Genomic DNA, 22,255 nt, shown 5'->3' with positions numbered 1-22,255 from the left:
TTTTCACTTAATAAGATCAAGTCAGAAAAAAATCAGTGAGTCATTTCATTCCTATTGCTTGCATTTTAGGTGGTCTGTAAGTCGGATGCTCCAACAGGGGATGTTCTTCTTGATGAAGCGCTAAAGCATGTTAAGGAGACTCAGCCTCCAGAAACGGTCCAGAACTGGATTGAATTACTTAGTGGTAAGCTTCTTTGTATAAACTGAAAACTGGATTCTGTTTAAAAGATCTTATAAAAGTTTACCATCCTTCTGAAAGGAACCTATAAAAAAATAGAAGTTTGTTAGTTATTTAGGCAAACTTCAAAGTTAACAGTTACTGATTGGGGAAAATAATGATTTATAAAAATTCATCTCCTTTACTAAGACTGAGCAGATATCAAATGGGATATAATATTCTTCCTTAGCATTCCATCATTCTTCACCAAAATTACCTTATGCTATGTTATTCTGTCAATATAGATATACTAGATTAGGCTGTGGCTATAAGCAACCCCAAAACCAGTGGCTTTGAAAACAACAGTTTATTTCCCACTCATTCTGTAAGTCTCAGGTCATGTCATTCTTACTTTGACAGCAAACTAGAAAGAAGAAGGTGCTGCCATCTGAAGCTTAGCCAGTCACTGTCAAAAAGGGAAGAAGCACATCAGATCACTAGGGTTCTTAAAGTTTCTGCTCAGAATGGCACATGGTTCATGTTTCATTGGTCAGAGTGAATCACACAGACTGCCCTAACTTCCAGGAGTCAGGGAGGTGCAATCTTAGCTAGGGAGGAGAACGTAAAATATTTGGTTTAACTACTGCATTTAGATTGAAGTTTTTTGTGTATATGTCTAATCTAGATAGTAAGCTCTTTGAATATAAGACCTATGTTGTCTTGCTCTTCCTATGCACAGGTTCTGCATACATTTATTGTCATTTTATTTTACGTTCAAACGTATTGCTATTAGAGTAATTGTTTTAAAAACAATTGGATGTTGTCAGAGATTGATAATTATCGTGTTGTCATTTTTATCACTCTTAAAGTAAGAAGAATTTCTAAAATGTTATTCATGTTGTATAGTATATCCAGAGTTGTCAAGGTTGGATGAAATAAAAATAGAATTCCAGCATTTTTTTCTCATACTATACAAATTAAATAATGGAAAGAAATTTTTTTTTTATTCAATGTGTGCATGCTAAGGCATTTCAAACTGCTGAAGAGCCACAGTGCTTTTTTCACCTAGAAGTCAGTCATTATTGGTGAAAAGCAGCTTTGCATACAGTATACAACTCATGAAGAATAACAGTATTTATATCATACTTCTTTTCCTTTTGATAGCTCTGAAATGCTACTTTATTATGATATAATTGAAAAGGAATGGGAATTACAGTTTCAAATAAATTTCACCAGTGAATGTTTTGCTATGATTCTAGAGGTATTAAATTTGGAACTTGAGGCAGAATCAAATTACAATCTAACAGTGGGTCCAAATGCTGATTTTTGTTTTTTTTTTTTTTAACTGCTACATTTTTCTTAAGCACAGTTGCTTCCTTTTGTGGAACAAAGATTAGGTACCATGTTCTGCTCAAAGTCTATAAACAGTAGTAGACACACACTGTACACTGACACATATCTCAGCATAATTGTTTAAAAAACGGGACTTCATCTGACAGAGCAGTCATTTAGGCCAGAGGATTCCAGGCTTTTGAGGATTGACTACTATACTTCATTATTAGGTAATAGGGCACAGTCTTAGTTTTCTGAGGCTGTGGTACCAAGTCTTTTGGGGGGAACATAGTTCAACCCATAATAGGCACTAAATGGGTACTTTACACTTAGGGCAAAGTTCATTCTTCATTCTTATTGATAGAGAATATAAATCTGTTCATAAGGTCGTCTTTATTATTTTTGGCCAACCTCTTACAGATCTGATGTTAATATTTCTTTTTACCTCATTAAGTAAGAGAAACTTCGGCTTTGCCCTTTTTTCCTCCTTTGTGCTTGTGATATTGGTGTTTTCTTCAACTTACTTGTTTTGCAGGAGTCTTCTAAAATTTTTGTGCCTATTTGATGGTTTCCTTGGTAAAAACTAGATAATGTACTCCATTTGATTAGCACATATCAATACATCACAATGCCCAATGCCCATTATTCCTTTTATAGCTGAATAATATTCCCTTGTATGTATATACCACATTTTGTTTATCCATTCATTGGTTGATGGACACTTAGGTTACTTCTGTCTTTTGGCGGTTGTGTATACTGCTATTGTGAATATTGATGTGCAAGTGTCTGTTTGAGTCCTTGCTTTCAGTTCTTTGGGGTATATATGTAGTAGCAGGATTGCCAGATCATATGGCAGTTCTATACTTAGCTTCCTGAGGAATTGCCAGACTGTTTTCCACAGCAGCTGCACTATTTTACATTTCTACCAGCGTTGAATGAGTGTCCCTATTTCTGCACATCCTCTCCAACACTTGTAGTTTTCTGTTTTTTTAATAGTGGCCATTCTAAGAAATGTGAAGTGATATTTCATTGTGGTTTTGATTTGCATTTCCCTAACAGCTAGTGAAGATGAGCATCTTTTCATATTTTTTTTAGCTATTTGTATTTACTGTTTAGGGAAATGTCTATTCACATCTTTTCTCCATTTTTAAATTGGGTTGTTTGTCTTTTTATTGTTGAGTTGTAGGATTTCTTTATATATTCTGGATATTAAACCCTTATCAGATATGTGATTTCTAAGTATTTTCTCTGATTGAGTAGTTTGCCTTTTCACTTTCTTGACATGCTCACTTTCTTTTTACTTTCCTTTGGCACAGGGTTTTTGATTTGTGGGAGGTCCCATTTATTTTTTATTTCATTGCTTGTGCTTTGGGTGTAAAGTCTAAGAAACCATTGCCTACCACAAGATCTTGAAGATGCTTCCCTACATTTTCTTCTAGGAGTTTTATCGTCCTGGCTCTCATAGTTAGGTGTTTGATACATTTTGAGTTCATTTTTGAATAAGGTGTTGGGAGTCCTTGTTCATTCGGTTGGATATGGATATCCAGTTCTTCCAGCACTATTTATTGAAGAGACCCTTCTTTCCCAGTTGAGTGGACTTGGCAGCCTTGTCAAATACCAGTTGGCCATAGATGTGAGAGGGTCTATTCTGAATTTTCAATTCAATTCCATTGGTCAATATATCTATCTTTATGATAGTTCTATGCTGTTTTGAGTATGGTAGCTTTGTAATGTGCTTTAAAGTCAGAAAATGGGAATACACCATTGTTGTTCTCTTCTTAATCAAGATGATTTTGGCTGTTGGGGCCCCTTCCCCTTCCAAATAAATTTGATAATTAGCTTTTCCATTTCTGCAAATAAGACTGTTGGAATTTTGATTGGGATTGCATTGAATCTGTAAATCAATTTGAGTGCAATTGATATATTAACGATATAGGCTTGTAATCTATGAACATGGAAGGTCCTTCCATTTATTTAGGTCTTCTTTGATTTCTTCTAGCAATATTTTATAGTTTTCTGTATACAAGTCTTTTACATCCTTGGTTAAATTTATTCCTAGATAGTTGATTCTTTTAGTTGCTATTGTAAATGGAATTTTTTTTTCTTGATATTTTGTTTGGATTGCTCATTATTAGTGTGTAGAAATGCTACTGTTTTTTGTGCATTGATTTTGTATCCCGCCATTTTGCTGAACTCATTTATTAACTCTAGTAGCTTTGTTGTAGATTTTTTGGGACTTTCTAAATATAGGATCATGTTATCTGCAAATAGGAAAGTTTTACTTCCTTTCCAATTTGAATGCCTCATTTCCTTTTCTTGTCTAATTGCTCTAGCTAGAACTTCTAGCACAGTGTTGGATAACAGTGGGGACAGTGGGCATCCTTGGCTTTCTCAACAGGAAAACTTTCAGTCTTTCATCATTGAGTATGTTGTTAGCTGTGGGTTTTTCATATATGTCCCTTATCCTGTTGAGCAAGTATTCCTTCTATTCCTATCTTTTGAAGTGTATTTATTAAGAAAAGAAGCTGGATTTTGTCAAATGCCTTTTCTGTGTCAATTGAGATGAACATGTACTTTTTCCCCTTTAATTTGTTAATGTGGAGTATTACATTAATTGATTTTCTTGTGTTGAACCACTCTTGGATATCTGAAATAAAACCCACTTGATCATGTTGTAATTCTTTTAATATGCTATAGACTTCTGTGTACAAGTATTTGTTGAGGATTTTTGCATCTATATTCGTAAGAGAAATTGGTCTTTTATTTTTATTCTCTGTAGTATCTTTATCTGGCTTTGGTATTGGGGTGATGTTGGTTTCATAGAGTGAATTAGGGAATGTTCCCTGCTCTTCAATTTTTTGGAAGAGTTTGAGCAGGATTGGTATTTATTCTTGGAATGACTGGTGGAATCAGCTGTGAAGCTGTCTGTTCCTGGGCTTTTCTTTGTTTGATGACTGATTCAGTCTCTTTACTTGTGATCCATCTGTTGAGGTCTTCTGTTTCAGTCATTGTACGTTGTTCTGTCAGTGTAGGTTGTTTGTATGTTTCTAGGAAACTGTCCGTTTCATCTCTGTTGTCTAATGTGTTGGTATACAGTTGTTCTTTGTATCCTCTAATGAACCTTTTTATTTCTGTGTGGACAGTAGTAGTGTCTCCCCTTTCATTTCTGATTTATTTTTGTATATTCTTTTTCTTTGTAATTCTAACTAATGGTTTGTCAATTTTATTGATCTCAAAGAACCAACTTTTGGTTTTGTTAATTCTCCCTGTTGAGTTTTTATTCTCAATTTCTTTTATTTCTGCTCTAATCATTGTTATTTCTTTCCTTGTGCTTGCTGTGGTGTTAGTTTTCTTCTTTTTCTAGTTCCTCCAGGTGTGCAGTTAGATTTTTTGCTTTTGCTTTTTTTTTAATGTAGGCATTTAGGGCTATAAATTTCCTTCTCAGCAGTACCTTTGCTATTTCCCATAAGTTTTGAAATGTTCTCTTTTTCGTCTCTAGATATTTGCTCATTTCTTTTGCAGTTTCTTTTTTGACCCATTGATTCTTTAAGAGTGTGTTTAACCTTCATATATTTGTGATTTTTCCAGTTGTCTGACTGTTATAATGCTTTCTGGCTTCATTCCATTATGGTCAGAGAAAGTGTTCTACATAATTTCAGTGTTTTTAAATTTATTGAGACTTGTTTTGTGTCCCAGCATGTGGTCTACCCTGGAGAAAGATCTGTGTGTACTTGAGAAGAATGTATGTCCTGCTGTTTTGGAGGCAGTGTTCTGTCTATGTCTGTTAGATCTAGTTCATTTATCATATTATTCAAGTTCTCTGTTTCCTTATTGAGCCTCTGTCTAAATGTTCTATTTGTTGATGAGAGTGGTGTATTGAAGTCTCCAGCTATTATTTTCAAGACATCTATGTCTCCCTTCAGTTTTGCTAACATTTGCCTCATGTATTTTGGGGTACCCTGTTTAGCTGCATAAATATTCATGATTGTTATTTCTTCTTGTTGGATTGCCCCTTTTATTACAACCTTTCACTTTCAGCCTATTTGTGTTTTGGGGTCTAAGGTGAGTCTCTTGTAGGCAGCATATAGTTGATCATACTTATTTATTCATCCTGACAATCTGTGTCTTTTGATTGGGGCGTTTAATCTGTTGACATTGTGTTATTATTGTAAAGGCAGTGCTTAATTCAACCATTTTATCTTTTGGTTTTTATATGTCATATCTTTTTTTGGGGGGGGGGGGTCTCTTTTTTTAGCCCTTTAAGTTACTCTTACTTAATCTTCATTTCTACACTCTATTCCAAGTCTGTCTTTCCTTTTCCTTTCAGCCCGCAGAACACCCTTGTAGTATGTCTTGTAGGGCACATCTCTTGTTGACAAACTGTCTCAGTTTGTGTTTATCTGTGAAAATTTTAAACTCTCCCTCATTCTTGAAGGATATTTTTGCTGGTAGTTTTTCTTACTTTTAGTCTTTTAAATATATCATACCACTGCCTTCCTGCCTCCATGGTTTCTGATGAGAAATCAGGACTTAGTCTTGTTGAGTGTCTCTTGAAAATGATAGATTGCTTTTCTCTTGCTGCTTTCAGAATTCTCTTTTTACCTTTGGCATTTGATATGCTAATTAGTATGTGTCTCGGAGTAGGTCTATTTAGATTTGTTTTGTTTGGACTATGTTGTGCTTCTTAGACATGTATATTTATGTCTTTCATAAAAGTTGGGAAATTTCCTGTCCTTATTTCCTCAGATATTCTTTCTGTCCCTTTTCCCTTCTCTTCTCCTTCTGGTACACCCATGACAAATATGTTTGTGTGCTTCATGCTGTCATTCAAATTCCTGAGACCCTGCTCATTTTTTTCCATTTTTTTCTTTATCTTTTCTTATCTCTGTAAGATTTCTATGGTCCTGTCTTCTAGTTCACTGATTCTTTCTTCTGCCTGTTCAGATCTGCTGTTCTGTGCCTCTAGTGTATTTTTAATCTCGGCTGTTTTGCCTTTCATTGCCATAATTTCTGTTAATTCTTTTTATACTTCCAAATTATTCTTTATGGTCGCCCATTGTCTTCTTAATATATTTTATTTCTTTGGCCATATTTTCCTTGATCTCCTTGAATTGATTTAGGAGATTTGTTTGAACATCTTTGATTTGTTGCTCCAAACTGTGTCTCCCCTGAAGTTTTAATTTGTTCCTTTGGGCCTTATTTTCATTTTTTTTTAGTATGGCTTGTAATATTTTGCTGATGTCTAGCTGTCTGGTTATCTTGATGAATCTACTGTGAATGTAAGTTTCTCTCTCTTAACCAGGGTTTTATTGTTGATTGGCTTTGTGTTAAGGCTCTTCTTTGACACTTGATTCAACTTGTTCTAGATGTTTAGAATAGCCTGTGTTTAACTGATCAGATTTTTTCAGTTCTTCTTCTGATTCTTGCCCTAGATATTTAGTAAAAATTTTTAAGGTTGCAGTATCTGTGCAGTTGCTTCCCCCGCCAGGAGGAAACTTCCTTTCTTCTGTTACTTTTCTGGGAATCTTGATCTGTTCTGTTTGTTTTTTGTTTTCTGTCTATAGTTTTTTTACACACTGCTTTTGTTGTCTCTAGCTGCTTATGCCTGGAGAGCAAATTCTGGGAGGGAGGTCGCCCCGGAGAGAACTTTTCCAAGTCAGTATTTCTCTACCGAAACAAGTCTGAGATTCATGAATGGGTTGCAGACTGGCTACAGAGTGCCCTGGGGAGAGGGTCAGAAAAGATGCCAAAAGCCTTTTTGCTGGCTCCCTGAAGTTGTGCCTTCCTGGCCTGCTCAGCAGATGGTGCCCTTCAGCAAATTGTTCCCCACAGATCTGTTGAGGACATGTGTCTTTAAACCTCCACTACCTCTGCCCCTTTTGGAGGCGGGGTTGAAACATTGGCTACTGCCACTTTTGTCTGGGGTGGGTCAAAACAGTAGCTCAGAGACACTGAGCTAAGATGGCAGCATAGAGAGGAGTGGAAGAGAGTAGTCCCCCTGGAACAATTCATAAATGACAGAAAAACTAGTAAATAACCTGTAATAACTGCGGGGCGACAAACTTGACGGTCTACTCATCATACACCAACCTCAATTGGGAGGAATGCTTGAGATTGCAGCATAAAATCTGTAAGTAAAAACTGTGGACCCACGCCGAGAGCCCCGCCCTCACGGAATCCTCGTGGTGCTAGAGAACAGAACTCTGAACAAGCTAGTGTACCTCAGCCCAGATCCAACTGGGGTTTTAGTCTTAACTGCTCAATAGAGATAGCAAATCCCCAACAAGCCGACAGAGACTTTTGGGGGCTACTGACCTTGGGAGAGTCAGGGGACATATCTATCTCAGGACAGGATGCCCAGAAGATTGGGTGCTATCTCTGGCTGAAGGGTGAATCTGGGAGCTTTCTGTCCCTTTCTCTCTCTGTCAGCCTGGGCGGCTCAGTGGAGAAAGCCCCAGCCATATGCAGCTCGCAGCACTTTGCAGTAGAGAAAGCACTTTGTGGTAGCCATTTTAAAATCTCAGCACTCTGACCAGCAGAGTCAGAGAAACAAAGAATCTATTTATGTGCAAATGACCTCTCTGGAGGGGGCATAGCTTCCCAAGAGGAAAGGGAGGGGCCCAGCTCTACTACCTGCCTTACATTCAGAACCAGACCCCAGAGCCTGGGGGAGGAGAGCCACGGGCCACACCCCCTTACACCAGCCCATGACAGGCTGACAGGCGCACCTGCTGGACAGAAAATCACAGGGTGTGTCAAACCTCTAAGAAAAACCATCAGGGAAACCAGATACTGAATATTTCCTCCTCCTGTGACCTGACTTGTTCTCATCTGGGAAAACCTGATTGGGGTGGCCTAGGAGGTCAGATGCCTAGACAACAGAAAACAACAACCTACACTAAGAAAAACGAAGTTATGGCCCAGTCAAAGGAACAAACTTATACTTCAACTGAGATACAGGAATTTAAACACTAATGCTAAATCAATTCAAAAAGTTTAGAGGAGATATGGCAAAAGAGATAAAGGCTATAAAGAAAACACTGGGCATACATAAGGCAGAAATCGAAAGTTCAAAAAAACAGCTAGCAGAATCTATGGAAATGAAAGGCACAACACGAGAGATGAAAGACACAGTGGAAACATACAACAGCAGATCTCAAGAAGCAGAAGAAAACACTCAGTAACTGGAGAGCAAAACACCTGAAAGCCTACACACAAAGGAGCGATGGAGAAAAAAATGGAAAAATATGAGCAACGTCTCCAGGAACTTAAGGATGAATATACGTATCACTGGTGTCCCAGAAGAAGAGAAGGGAAAAGGGGCAGAAGCAATAATAGAGGAAATAATCAATGAAAATTTATCATCTCTTATGAAAGACATAAAATTACAGATCCAAGAAGCGCAGTGTGCTCCAAACAGAACAGATATGAATAGGCCTACGCCAAGAGACTTAATAATCAGACTATCAAATGTCAAAGACAGAGAGAATCCTGAAAGCAGCAAGAGAAAAGCGATCCATCACATACAAAGGAAGCCTAATAAGACTATGTGCGGATCTCTCAGCAGAAACCATGGAGGCAAGAAGGAAGTAGTGTGATATATTTAAGATACTGAAAGAGAAAAACCACCAACTAAGAATCCTATATCCAGCAAAACTGTCCTTCAAATATGAGGGAGAGCTCAAAATATTTTCCGACAAACAATGAAAGACTTTCTGAACAAGACACCCATCATACTACGGGGAGCACTACAGAGTGATAGAAGACAGGATTGAGAGGTTTGGAGCAGTTTTGGGAGATGGTAGCACAGCAATACAAGTACACTGAACAAAGATAACTATGACTGTGGTTGAGAGAGGAAGTTTGGAAGCATGTGAGACACCAAAAGAAAGGAGGAAAGATAAAGACTGGGACTGTGTAACTAGGTAAAATCTAGTGTTCAGCAGTTGTAATAAAATGCAGAAATATATTCTTTCACAAGGTAGAACAAGCAAATGTCAACCTTGCAAGGTGTTAAAAATGGGGAGGCATTGGGGGAGGGATGCAATCAACGTAAACTAGAGACTGTAATTAACAGAATCATTGTATTATGCTTTCTTTAATGTAACAAAGATGATATACCAAGGTAAATGCCGATGGGATGGGAGAGGTGTGAGATGCTTGACATTGGTGGTGTTGTCTAACTCTTTATTCTACTCTGATTTAAGGTTATCTTTCCTTTTGCTGCTTCCTAGCTGTCATTTTTTTTCCTCTTTTTTCTTTTTCTTTTGCCTCTCTACCTTCTTTGACTCTCCCTCCTGCCTTGTGGAAGAAATGTAGATGCCCTTATATAGATAGTGGTGAGGGTGGTGAACACATAAATATGTGACTATACAGGGCACCATCGATTGTTTACTTAGGATGGAATGTATGGCATGTGAACAAAACCATCTTAAAAAAAGAAAATGGGTTGATGACGAAACCTTGAGGGCAATATACCGCGTGAAATAAGCCGGATACATAAGGACAAATATTGCAGGGTCTCACTGATAGGAACTAATTATAATATGTAAACTTATAGACATGACATATAGGGTACCAAGATATAGAACGAGGCTCAAGAATGGGGAGCAGTTGCTTAGTATGAGTAGAATGTTCAGCTAGGATGAACTTAAATGTTTGGGAATGAACAGAGGTGTCGGTCACAAGATGTGAGAATAACAGTGCTGAATGGTGCATGAATGAGGTGGAAAGGGGAAGCTCAGAGTCCAGAAGGAAAGTTGGAGGTCAAAAGATGGGAATGTATCAGACTGAGTCCTATGGTCCGGCAATGTCCGTGATTAACTGTACAAATATTAGAAATCTCTTCCATGAACCAAAACAAATATATGACAATACAACTAGACGTTAGTAATAGAGGGGCATATAGGGAAAAAATATATACCTATTGCAAGCTATATAGTACAGTTAGTAGTATTTCAATTTTTTCTTTCTTTCTTTCTCTTTCTTTCTTTCTTTCTTTCTTTCTTTCTTTCTTTCTTTCTTTCTTTCTTTCTTTCTTTTCCCTTTCTTTCTTTCTTTCTTTTCTTTCTTTAATAAATTCAAAGTTATAGGAACAGTTGCAGAAATAATACTAACCCCATACACAGAACTCCATCATACCCTGACCCCCCTCCCCCGATAGCCCAATCCACCCACTTTAACATGCTGTCACATCGCTATTTCTTTCCCTCCCTCTCTCCCTGTCATCCATCATCTATTGCTCTGTCTTCTGAACATATAAGAGCTAGCTGCACACATCCTTGAACAAACACTATAATTCACATATACACTTCCCATGAACAAGAATATTCTTTTATGCAATCCCATTAAGCACAGCTAAGAAGTACAAGAGATTCAACAATGATACAAAGCTTGCATTCTATCTTTCCTTTTCCTTATGTCTCTGCTGTGTCCCTTTGAGCCTCCTGTCCTCCATCCTCCAATCCCATCCAGGTTCATCCTTGGCATTCAACTGTCATCTGTTTAGACTGCCTTTTTTTTTTTTTTTTTTTTTCAATTGTGGAAACATATATACAGCCTAAATCTTCCCATTCCACCCCCTTCCTAGCATTCCATTAGTGGTATTAATCCCCTTTAGAATGTTGTAATGCTCTTTCCAACTATCCATCCATGACTAGAAATTTCCCTTCACCTCAAACAGCAACCCTACACTCATTTCTTAACTCCCCATTGTCCCTTCCCCCATTTCTCTTAACCCATACTCTACTTTTCATCTCTACGGTCATATTCTCTAATAATTTCTTTGTGTTTACTGTGGGGCTTAAAATTAACCTCTTAAATTCATAACAATCTCGTTTTTCTTTGATACCACCTTCACTTTAATAGGACATATGAACTATGTTCCTATACTCCTCCATTCCCCCACCTTTATATAGTTTTCTAAAATTACATATTTTACTTTAGGTTCAAAACCACTGATTTGTCATTAGAGTTTGTGTATTTTATATCATGTAGGAAGTAAATAGTGGAGTTACAATTCAAAAATTATTGACTTCTATTTGTATTCCATTGTGGTTGGAGAATGTGCTTTGAGTATATTCAATTTTTTTTTTTTTTTTTTAAATTTTTTGAGGCTTGTTTTATGTCCCAGCTTATGGTCCCTTCTGGAGAAAGATCCATGATCACTAGAGAAAAATGAGTGTCCTGGTGATTTGGGATGTAAGGTTGTATATATGTCTGTTAAAATTCTCTGTATCTCTTTCTCCTTTCTTTGTTTCTCTGTCGGTAGGGCTCCCTTTAGTATCTGAAGTAGGGCAGGTCTTTAATTGGCAAACTCTCTCAGCATTTGTTTGTCTGTGAAAACTTTAAGCTCTCCCTCAAATTTGAAGGAGAGTTTTGCTGGATAAAGTATTCTTGGTTGGAAATTTTTCTCTCTCAGTATTTTAAATATGTCATGCCACTGCCTTCTCGCCTCCATGGTGGCCACTGAGTAATCACAACTTAGTCTTATGTTGTTTTCTTTGTATGTGGTGAATTGCTTTTCTCTTGTTGCTTTCAGAACTTGTTCCTTCTCTTCAGTATTTGACAGTCTGATCAGAATATGTCTCGGAGTGGGTTTATTTGGATTTATTCTATTTGGAGTTCACTGGGAATTTATGCTTTGGTTGGGGAAGTTTTCCCCAACAATTTCTTTGAATACTCTTTCTAGACCTTCACCTTCTCTTCCCCTTCTGGGACACCAATGAGTCTTAAGTTTGGACGTTTTATTTTATTTATCGTATCCCTGAGATCCATTTCGATTTTTTCGATTTTTTTTCTCCGTTCTTTTGTTCTTTCATTTTCTGTTCTGTGGACTTCTAGGACACTGAGACGTTGTTCAACTTCCTCTAATCTTATATTGTGCATATCTAATTTGGTCAACAGTTTCTTTTATTTCCATAAGATCTTCTATTTTTTTATTTAGCCTTGCAAGGTCTTCTTTAAGCTCTTCTAGGGTCTTCTTTATGTCGCTTATATCCTGGGCCATGGTCTTGATGTCCTTTAAATCCTTTGCCATGTTTTCATTCCTCAATTGTAGTTCTTTGATTAACTGTGCCAAGTACTGTGTCTCTTCTGATATTTTGATTTGAGTGTTTGGAATTGGATTCACCATATCGTCTGGTTTTATCATATGCATTAAGATTTTATGTTGTTTTTGGCCTTTTGGCATTTGCTTTGCTTGATAGGGTTCTTTCAAGTTGTAAAAAAAAGATACCAATCTGATTTTTCAGAAACACAGTTTGGTGATGTACACTTTCTCTAACTAACCAGCAGATGCCGTCTGTGAGTCACCTATACCCCTCAAGTCAGTTCTCAACCTTGTCCCCGTGGTGTGTGGGGAAATGATTCTTGTGGGGTTCAGTTGGAGAACTCAGTTTGGGTGTGTTGCTGGAGTCATCCGCCCTGAATGTGGGGTGTGTGTCTGGGTGGCCAGGGAGGAAAGGCAGCTTTAATATTCAAATCCCCCAGGTTCCCGGAGATTCAAGGCCGCCGCAAGAGCTAAGCCTTCATTTCAGTTCAGCCCCAGACCCTCTCTCTCACTGTCCCACAAACCACTGGACTTCGCATAGCGTCCCTGGGTTCTCTGAGCGGGCCCCCCCTCCCAGCTGCAATCCTCCAGGACCTCTGCCGAGGGAATGCCGTACAATGTAACCAGTGCACGCTGTTCCTCAAGGGAAGCCCCAGGCCGCCGGGCCGTGCAGGGGCGCGCTCAGCCTGATGCAAAGATGGCTGAACGGGGCGTCTCAACACCCCCCTCCTCGCACAGTTCCTCCTTCCCAGCTCCAGGACAACTGGTGGGGCTCTGGGCTGTGGGCACGGCTCTGGGCAGGAGTTTATCCAGCCATCTGGGGAGCCAGCTGCTAGCTGCGGGGTTTCTTTCTGCTTCCAGCTCTTCCCTACACTCCTCCGGCCCCGAGGGTATCTGCTGCGGGCTATCCTCCAGGCCAGACACCGAGAGGCCGGCCCAGCCCCCTCTTGCTGTGTATTACTGCGTGGTTCCCACTGTCACAACTGCAGCCGCTCCTGGGTTTTCCCCCCCTTTTTTTTTTTTTTTAAAAAAAGAACCAGTCGGTCTCCAAACGCCAACCCCTGGCTTCCCCAGACCGCCAGGTGGCTGCAGGTCTTCCAGCCAGCTTACTCACTTGTTTCGGAATGCAGACTCCCGGTTTCACCAAGTATACGGCTCCTGTGGTACTAGCAGACCTTGTCCAGCTGGCACATCGCTGTAACCGGTATTCTGGGTCACTTTCTGGTTTTTATCTAGTGTTTTTCACAGAGGTGTTTTTTGCCCCGTCTCATCTCACTGCCATCTTAGTTTTCTCCCTCAATGTTCTTTCATAGACAGTAAAAAATGTACTATACCAATACTACTAGTCAACAATGGGGGGGAGGTTGGTTACAGATATGGGAGGATTCAAGTTTCCTTTTCTTTTTTTTTTTCTTTCATTTTATTTCTTGTCTGGAGTAATGAAAAGTTTCTAAAAATTGAACAAAAATTCAGTGTGGTGATGGGTGCACAGCTGTATCAGGGTACCGGGGGCAATTGATTGTACACTTCGGATCTTTAGATAATTGTATGGTATGTGAACAATCTCAATAAAAATTTAAAAAAATTGAAAACTTAAAAAAAAAAATAAAGTGCAATTCATAAAATTAAAAAAAAAAAACAAAACACCAGTAATTCAGAACAGGGACCCAGCAATCTGAATTTGCTAATCAAAAGCCATGATCAGTGCTCAGCCATGTACCCCCTGTTCTTGGGGAAGAGGATTTTTATGTCCCTTTCTGACAGTAGCAGCTAGCCAGGGACTGGTGCGGGGAGAGATCTACTCACAGTACTGCATATTTATCAGCCTCTTCCTTCTGCTTTTCCCTGGATGCTGTACAGTGGTGTTTGGCTTCCAGAGCTCCAGAATAGTTGTTTTCTACAGTTCCTGCCTATGTACTAGTTGTTTTGGAGGACGGAGTGAGTCTTGGAGATTCCTACTTTGCCATCTTCCCCAGAAGTCCCCAGAAGTCCCTTTATTAATGTAGCTTACTGAATTTGGTTCTCAACTTGGGCTGCTGTTGCACAGTTCCCATCTGGTTGTGTAGTGAAAAGATGGCTGAAGCCTATTAGCTTTATTCAGAAGTATTTAAATACAGTGGGGATTTTTATAAAACAGTGGCCATTTGTATTAGGGAATTGGCTAAAATGTGAGGTTAATACTTAGCAAGTTGTTTTTTTTTTTTAAATAATATCCTGGGTTATTACCAGAACATTATTACTTGTAGCACTTTAATTACTTGTTCCTGAATATATTGGGAATGAACCTCAATTTCAGCATAAAAGAAAGGGGTCCCATAGTGGGAGAGGAGAAGAGAAGCACATTTCTTTTAAATTAAGAAAACGTCTTCTTCCCACCCAGCAAAAGCACCAGTAAAAAATAGGAGGTGGCTGCTTTTTAAATTTTAGTTGCTTCAAGATAATAAGTTATTGCACTAATACTGACATAGGTACTAGGAAACTTTGAAAAGAAATGCTTCTGGACTGAATGAATATTAAAATCTATTTGGGGAAAATTACAATTAAAAATTTGTAATAATTTGATAACAGATTAGAGTCTAACAATATGCTTTTCTGAAAGTGTATTAGGGGGAATGTAAAATAGTGCAGCCACTGTGGAAAACAGTTTGGCAGCTCCTCAAAAAGTTAAATATAGAATTATCATATGACCCTGCAATCCCACTCCTAGGTATATACCCAAGTAAATTGAAAACAGGGACTCAAACAGATACTTACTCACCAATTCACAATAGTCGCAAGGTAGAAACAATCCAGGTGTCCATCAGCAAATGAATGGATGAATAAAATGTAAACATACACAATGAAATATTGCTTGATGGTAAGAAGAGGAATGAAGTTCTGAGTCATGCTGTAACATAGTGAACCTTGAAAACATGCTGAGTGAAATAAGCAAGGCACACAAACGCTGTATGATTTTACTTAGATCTATCTGGAATATGCAAATTCTTAGAGAAAAAGTAGATTAGACCCCACCAGGGAGAAAGGGGAGTTGTTGCTTGATAGATATGAAGTGTTAGTGAGTGTTGGGGTGGGGTGGAGTGGAGGGCTCTGGGAGCTCAGAGAAAGGGAAATCATTGGGAGCTTTAGTAGCTAGAGGAGAAAATGGAACTTTGATTGGGCCTTTGAAGGTTATGAATTAGAAAGAAGGGAGTATGCCTGCTCAGAAGGATTAGAGGTAGGGATTGAATTGGTGAATCTATCTGTAACACAGCTAGTTCTGTACTTACTACTCATTTTTCAACTGTGTACTGTACTATATTGTCAAGGGATACATGCAGATGTGATGACACTGTATATAAAGGAAAGCAAGAGAATGATTAACACAAGTCAATCTAGTGATTACTTTTGAGGCAGAGAAGGACTGTAGGAGGAGATTCCCAAGGTACTGACATGAGTTTCTTTACCTGGTATAGGAGCTCATTTTATTATTATTATTTACTTTGTGTTTCTATACCTGTTAAACACTATTGATGCATTTAAAATGTTCTTTATGTATTTCGTAATTAAAGAATAATACATATACTTATATTTGTGGCAAAGACCTTATATAGAATATTTAAAGACCACTGTTGAAAATCAGTAGTTTCTGGCTTTCTGAAATCTTAAGGCATGTAGTTGGTCAGTTTGGTCACAAGATGTCACCAGATTGCCAAATTTATGAACACCACTGCTTTCAGTTTTGTAATTTCATGATGTCAAGGAAGCTAATTTTCTTTGCAGTGAAATTGTATCCATTCCTGTCAGTCTGTCTTTCCCCATTAAAATGATTGTTGGGCTTAGACATAAGTAACTTTTGAAAAAATTTATTTCTCTGTATATATTTCTGACAATTTCTTTTGCAAAAAGTGCACTATAAATGCATTCTGCACATTTTAAATTTGGTAAATAATTTTAGGGACTGATACAAAATATTATGGATCACAATAGCATCTCTTAATGTAGGATTTCAAGTACTAATCATTCATGAAGTCTTTATGAGGTATTTAGAAGGTATTCAATATTCTGCTAAAATTGAAGCAGTTAAATCTTTAGTCTTTAGTAGCTATTACAGATTTAACCTTTGTTGTATCTGCGCTTTACTCATCCACCTACCCTCTTCCTTCCATCCCAACTTACACAGGCGTCTTAAGTATGCTAAATTCAGGGGTAACTTTATTCTCAGGGCATGGCTAAATATTGGCTGTTTTAAAAATAGAGAGGCAGAAATTTCAAGATACCATGACCTTTTTACCACTCTTGAGTTACTCTATCAGAAAATGAATGGATGAATAAAATGTAGACATACACAATGAAATATTGCTTGATGGTAAGAAGAGGAATGAAGTTCTGAGTCATGCTGTAACATAGTGAACCTTGAAAACATTGATTTTTCCTGTTTGGGTGTAGATGGTCAAGATACTCTCTGAGTCATGGGATACCTTCCTGTTTGACTTAGTAAGGTAACACAAAGATGGGTGCTTGGGAATAATTCATTCAGCTACATTTTGGTTTGTTGATAACAGGCATATTAAGGCACTAGTACCTAATATGATAATATAATTACTAGAACTTAGAGTTGCCAGGAGATAGTACTTCTTTGATAATTTGTAAAGCTCTATTTTTAGGTTTCAAATTGATTTTAAATTTGTATAGTATATTTGCCTTGTTGTTGGGTTTCTCTGTTTTATATTAACTTTTAGTTTAATTCCAAGGAGTGTATTTTTATATTATTTGGATTTAAATTAAGAGAATCTGTGTTTGAATGGTTCCCAATACATCTCAGTCCAGAAATGATAGACTGTTGCTTTTTTTTTTAAACCAGATATACCATGTTATTTTGTGCCAAGAAGGTAAAAGTTGCCAAAAATTTAGGTGTGCTTGCACATTTAGTCCATAGAGAGTTTCTAGAAGTTAACATTAATTGAGCCATTTAAATTAGCACTCATGTTTTTTTCAACTTTTTATTATGGAAATTTTGAAATGTATGAAGAAATAGAGAAAGTAATATAAAGATCCCTCATGTGTCCATCCCTGTCTTCAGTAACTATTAACATTTTGTCATTGTGTTCCATCTCCTTGCTCTCACCTTTTTTTTAAAATTTTTTTTATTGAGATTGTTCAGATACCATACAACTATCCAAAGATCCAAAGTATACAATCAATTGCCCATGACACCACCATACAGCTGTGCATCCATCAACACAATTTTTTTTTTTTTTCAATTTTTAGAACATTTTCACTACTTCATAGTTTCGGTATAGTACATTTGTTACTGTTGATGAAAGGATTTTAAAATACTACTAACTGTAGTATATAGTTTGCAATAGGTATAGGTATATATTTTTTCCTTATATGCTTCTCAGTTATTAACTAGAACAAACATTTGTTCTGGTTCATGAGAGAGATTACTAATATTTGTATGGACATTGTCCACCACAAGATTCACTGTTTTATACATTCCTGCCTTTTAACCTCCAACTTTCCTTCTGGTGACATGCATGACTCTGAGCTTATCTTTTCCACCACCTTCACACATCTTGCAGCACTATTAGTTATTCTCATAACATGCTACCATCACCCCTTTCTGTTTCCAGACATTTAAGTTCACCCTAGTTGAACATTCTGCTCATAATAAGCAACTGCTCCTCTTTCTTTAGCCTCATTTCTATATCCTGGTAACTTATATTTCATGTCTATGAGTTTACATATTATAATTAGTTCATATCAGTAAGACCCTGCAATAGTTGCCTTTATGTATCTCTTATTTCACTCAATATAGTACCCTCAAGTTTTCTTCATCAACCCATTTCTTTTAAGATGGTTTTGTTCACACACCATACATTCTGTCCTAAGTAAACAATCGTTGGTTCCTCGTATAGTCACCTATTTATGTATTGAGCACCATCGCCACTCTCTATATAAGGACATCTCCATTTCTTCCAGAAAGACAGAGGAAGAGTCAAAGAAGGCAGAGAGGCAAAAGAAAAAGAAAAGAGAAAGAGAGAAAAACAAACAAATAAGAAAGACAAAACAAAACTTGATAGCTAGAAAGCAACAAAAGGAAAGATAGCATTAACCTAAAGTAGAATAAAGAGTCAGACAACATCACCAATGCCAGGAGTCCCATACCCTTACCCCCCTCCCCATATGCATTTAGCTTTGGTATATTGCCTTTGTTACATTAAAGGAAGCATAATACAATGTTTCTGTTGATTCTAGCCTCTAGTTTGCATTGATTGTATTTCCCCCCAATCCCACCCTATTTTTACCACCTTGCAATGTTGACATTCATTTGTTCTACCTCACGTAAAAACATATTTGTATCTTTATATTACAATCGTTGAGCACCCTAGGTTTCCCTGAGTTACACAGTCCCAGTCTTTATCATTTGTCTTTTGTTCTGGTGTCCCACATGGTCCCAGCCTTCCTCTTTCAACCATATTCACAGTCATCTTTGTTCAGTGTACCTACATTGTTGTGCTACTGTGTCCCAAATTGTTTTCCAAACCTGTCACTCCTGTCTTTTCCTTTCTGTCTGCATTGCTTCCTTTAGTGTTTCCTGTAGAGGTGGTATCTTGTTCACAAACTCTGTCATTGTCTGTTTGTCAGAGAATATTTTAAGCTCTCCCTCATATCTGAAGGATTGTTTTGCCAGATATATAGGATTCTTGGTTAGTGGTTTTTCTCTTTCAGTATCTTAAATATATCACCCCACTTCCTTCTTGCCTCCATGGTTTCTATTGAGAAATCCACACATAGTCTTATCAAGCTTCCTTTGCATGTGATAGATCACTTTTCTCTTGCTGCTTTCAGGAGTCTCTCTTTATCTTTGTTGTTTGTTAATCTGATTATTAAGTGTCTTGTTATAGGCCTATTCAGATCTATTCTGTTTGGGGTACGCTGCACTTCTTGGATCTGTAATTTTATGTCTTTCATAAGAGATGGGACATTTTCATTGATTATTTCCTCTAATATTGCTTCTGCCCCTTTTTCCTTCTCTTCTCCTTCAGGGATACCAATGACATGTAAATTACTGCTTTTTGTTTTGTCCTTAAGTTCCCGGAGACGTTGCTCATATTTTTCCATTCTTTTCTCTATCTGTTCTTTTGTGTATAGGCTTTCAGGTGCCTTGTTCTCCGGTTTGAGTGTTTTCTTCTGCCTCTTGAGATTTGCTGTTGTATGTTTCCATTGTGTCTTTTATCTCTTGTTTTGTGCCTTTCATTTCCATAGATTCTGCCAGTTGGTTTTTTGAACTTTTAATTTCTACCTTATGTACATCTTATGTTTTCATTATATGGTTCAGCTCTTTCACCATATTTTCCCTAAACTTTTTCAATTGACTTACTATTAGTTGTTTAAATTCCTGTATCTCAGTTGAAGTGTAAGTTTGTTCCTTTGACTGGGCCATAACTTCATTTTTCTTGGTGTAGGTTGTAGTTTTCTGTTGTCTAGGCATGGTTTTCTTGGTTACCCCAGTCAGATTTTCCCAGACCAGAACGGGCTCAGGTCCCAGAAGTAAGAAATACTCTCTATCTGGTTTTCCCGAGGGTGCGTCTTAGAAAATTGCTACACCCTGTGATGCCTCAGGTTACTGTGCTTTTCTGCCCAGCAGGTGGCGCCTGTTAGCCTATAATTCTTGACTGATGTAAGGAGTTGTGGCCCATGGCTGTTTTCTCCCAGGCTCTGGGGTCTGGTTCTGAATGGAAGGCAGGTAGTAGAGCTGCCTTCTTAGAGAAGATAGACCACCTAGGGGGAGGTCATTAGCATTTCAATGGTCTCTCTCTGCCTGTGCTATCTCCACCCTTGTCTGGGTCAGAGCTGGGAACTGAAAATGGCTGAGGCTTTCTCCACTGAGCCGAAAAAGGAACAGAAAGTCCCCTTCAGAGCTAGTCCGTGGCGACCCTCTGGCTCTCCAAGGTCGGTTGTCACCCAAAGCCTCTGTCTGCTTGTTGGGGATTCATAGCTCGTAGTGAACAGTCCACACTCGCTAATTAAAACCCCAGTTGGAGCTCAGCTGAGCTATATTTGCTTGCTGGGAGAGAGCTTCTCTCTGGCACCACAAGGCTTTGCAGCTTGGGCTGTAGGGGGAGGGGGCTCCCAGCTTGGATCCACAGTTTTTACTTACAGATTTTATGCTGTGATCTCAGGCATTTCTCCCAATTCAGGTTGGTGTATGATGAGTGGACGGTCACGTTTGTCCCCCTGCAGTTATTCCAGATTATTTACTAGGTGTTTCTGGTTTTTTTAGTTGTTCCAGGGGGACTGCTTAGCTTCCACTCCCCTCTATGCCGCCATCTTAGTTCCTCTCCTCACCTTTTTTTGGTAACAAATGTATATGTACAGTTCATGGTATCTGTTATATTCACCATCATCATCCTTTACTAAAAGTGTTTCATCACCCCAAACAGGAACTCTGTATCCATTGCGCATTAACTCCCCATTCCCCCTGCCCCTGGTACCCTGTAATCTAACATCCTTTCTCTGTGAATTTACACATTCTTGGTATTTCATGTAACTGAAGTTGTACAATATTTATCCTATTGTGTCTGGCTGATTTCACTCAACATGATGTCTTTAAAGTTCATCCATGTTGTAGCATGTCTTAGAACATTATTCCTTTTTAGGGCTGAATAGTATTCCTTGGTATGTAAATACCGTATTTTGTGATCCATTCGTGTGCTGATGTGTATTTGGGGTGCTTCCACATTTTGGCTATTATGAATAATGCTGCTATAAACATTGGTGTAAAAACACCTATTCTAGTCCCTGCTTTCAATTCTTTGGGCTATTTACCTAGATGAGGGATTGCCAGGTCATATAGTAATTCTAAAGTTTTAACTTTTTGAGAAATCACCAAACTGTTTTCTTCAATGGCTGCACTGTTTTTATAGTTTCACCAACAATGTACGGAGTTCCTATTTCTCTGCATCTTCATCCACAGTTGTTTGCCATTTTTAAAATAATAGCCTTTCTAGTGGGTAGGAAGTGGTATCCTTTGGTTTTCATTTGCATTTCCTTAATGGCAAATGACATTCAGCATCTTTTCATGTGCTTATTGGCCTTTTGTACATTTTCTTTGGAGAAATGTCTATTCAGGTCCTTTGTCCATTTTTAAATTGTGTCATTTATCTTTCTGTTGAGTTTTAGGAATTCTCTATTTTATGTATTAAACCCTCATCAGATATATGGTTTCCAAATATTTTCTCCCATTCTGTTGGTTGTCTTTCTTGATAATATCCTTTGATATATGAAAGTTTTTAATTTTGATGAGTCCAATTTATTTTTTTCTTTTGTTGCTCATGCATTAGGTGTAAAATCTATGAATCTGTATCGTAATACAAGATCCTAAAGATATTTCTCTCTGTTTTCTTCTAAGAGTTTTATACTTTTATCTTTTATATTCTGGTTATTGATTTATTTTAATTTAATTTTGGTATATGGAACACATGATTTTTTGAAACTTAGAAGTAGTTTCTCTTCTTTTTTGTCCCAGCACTGTTAATCCCATGAACTTGATTTTAATTATTCTTGTTATGGTTATTTATCCTTAACATATCGCTTCAGTTCTTTGGCCATGGGTGAATTGTTATCCTGGCTGTTTTTCGAACTGACTTGAGTACTATAAATCATAGTCATAGCATTGTTGGATGATTCACAAAATTTCTTCAACCCCAGCTCAGGTTTGTCCTTCATTGCCC

General features: G+C 37.8%; 1 protein-coding gene across 1 annotated transcript in view; it reads left to right on the top strand.

The window, feature by feature from the left end:
• GOLPH3 (golgi phosphoprotein 3) overlaps positions 1 to 22,255 on the top strand; it is an 89,153-nt gene that overhangs the window by 42,450 nt on the left and 24,448 nt on the right. Inside the window, exon 3 of the mRNA XM_037799210.1 lies at positions 70 to 184. Within this exon, the coding sequence (XP_037655138.1) occupies positions 70 to 184 (115 nt within the window). The remainder of the gene's footprint in view (positions 1 to 69; positions 185 to 22,255) is intronic.

This window comes from Choloepus didactylus, chromosome 11 (genome assembly GCF_015220235.1).
Source record: "Choloepus didactylus isolate mChoDid1 chromosome 11, mChoDid1.pri, whole genome shotgun sequence".
Lineage (NCBI taxonomy): Eukaryota > Metazoa > Chordata > Mammalia > Pilosa > Megalonychidae > Choloepus > Choloepus didactylus.
The sequence above is the reverse complement of the archived record's forward strand: the minus strand, read 5'-3'. Positions and strand labels throughout refer to the sequence as shown.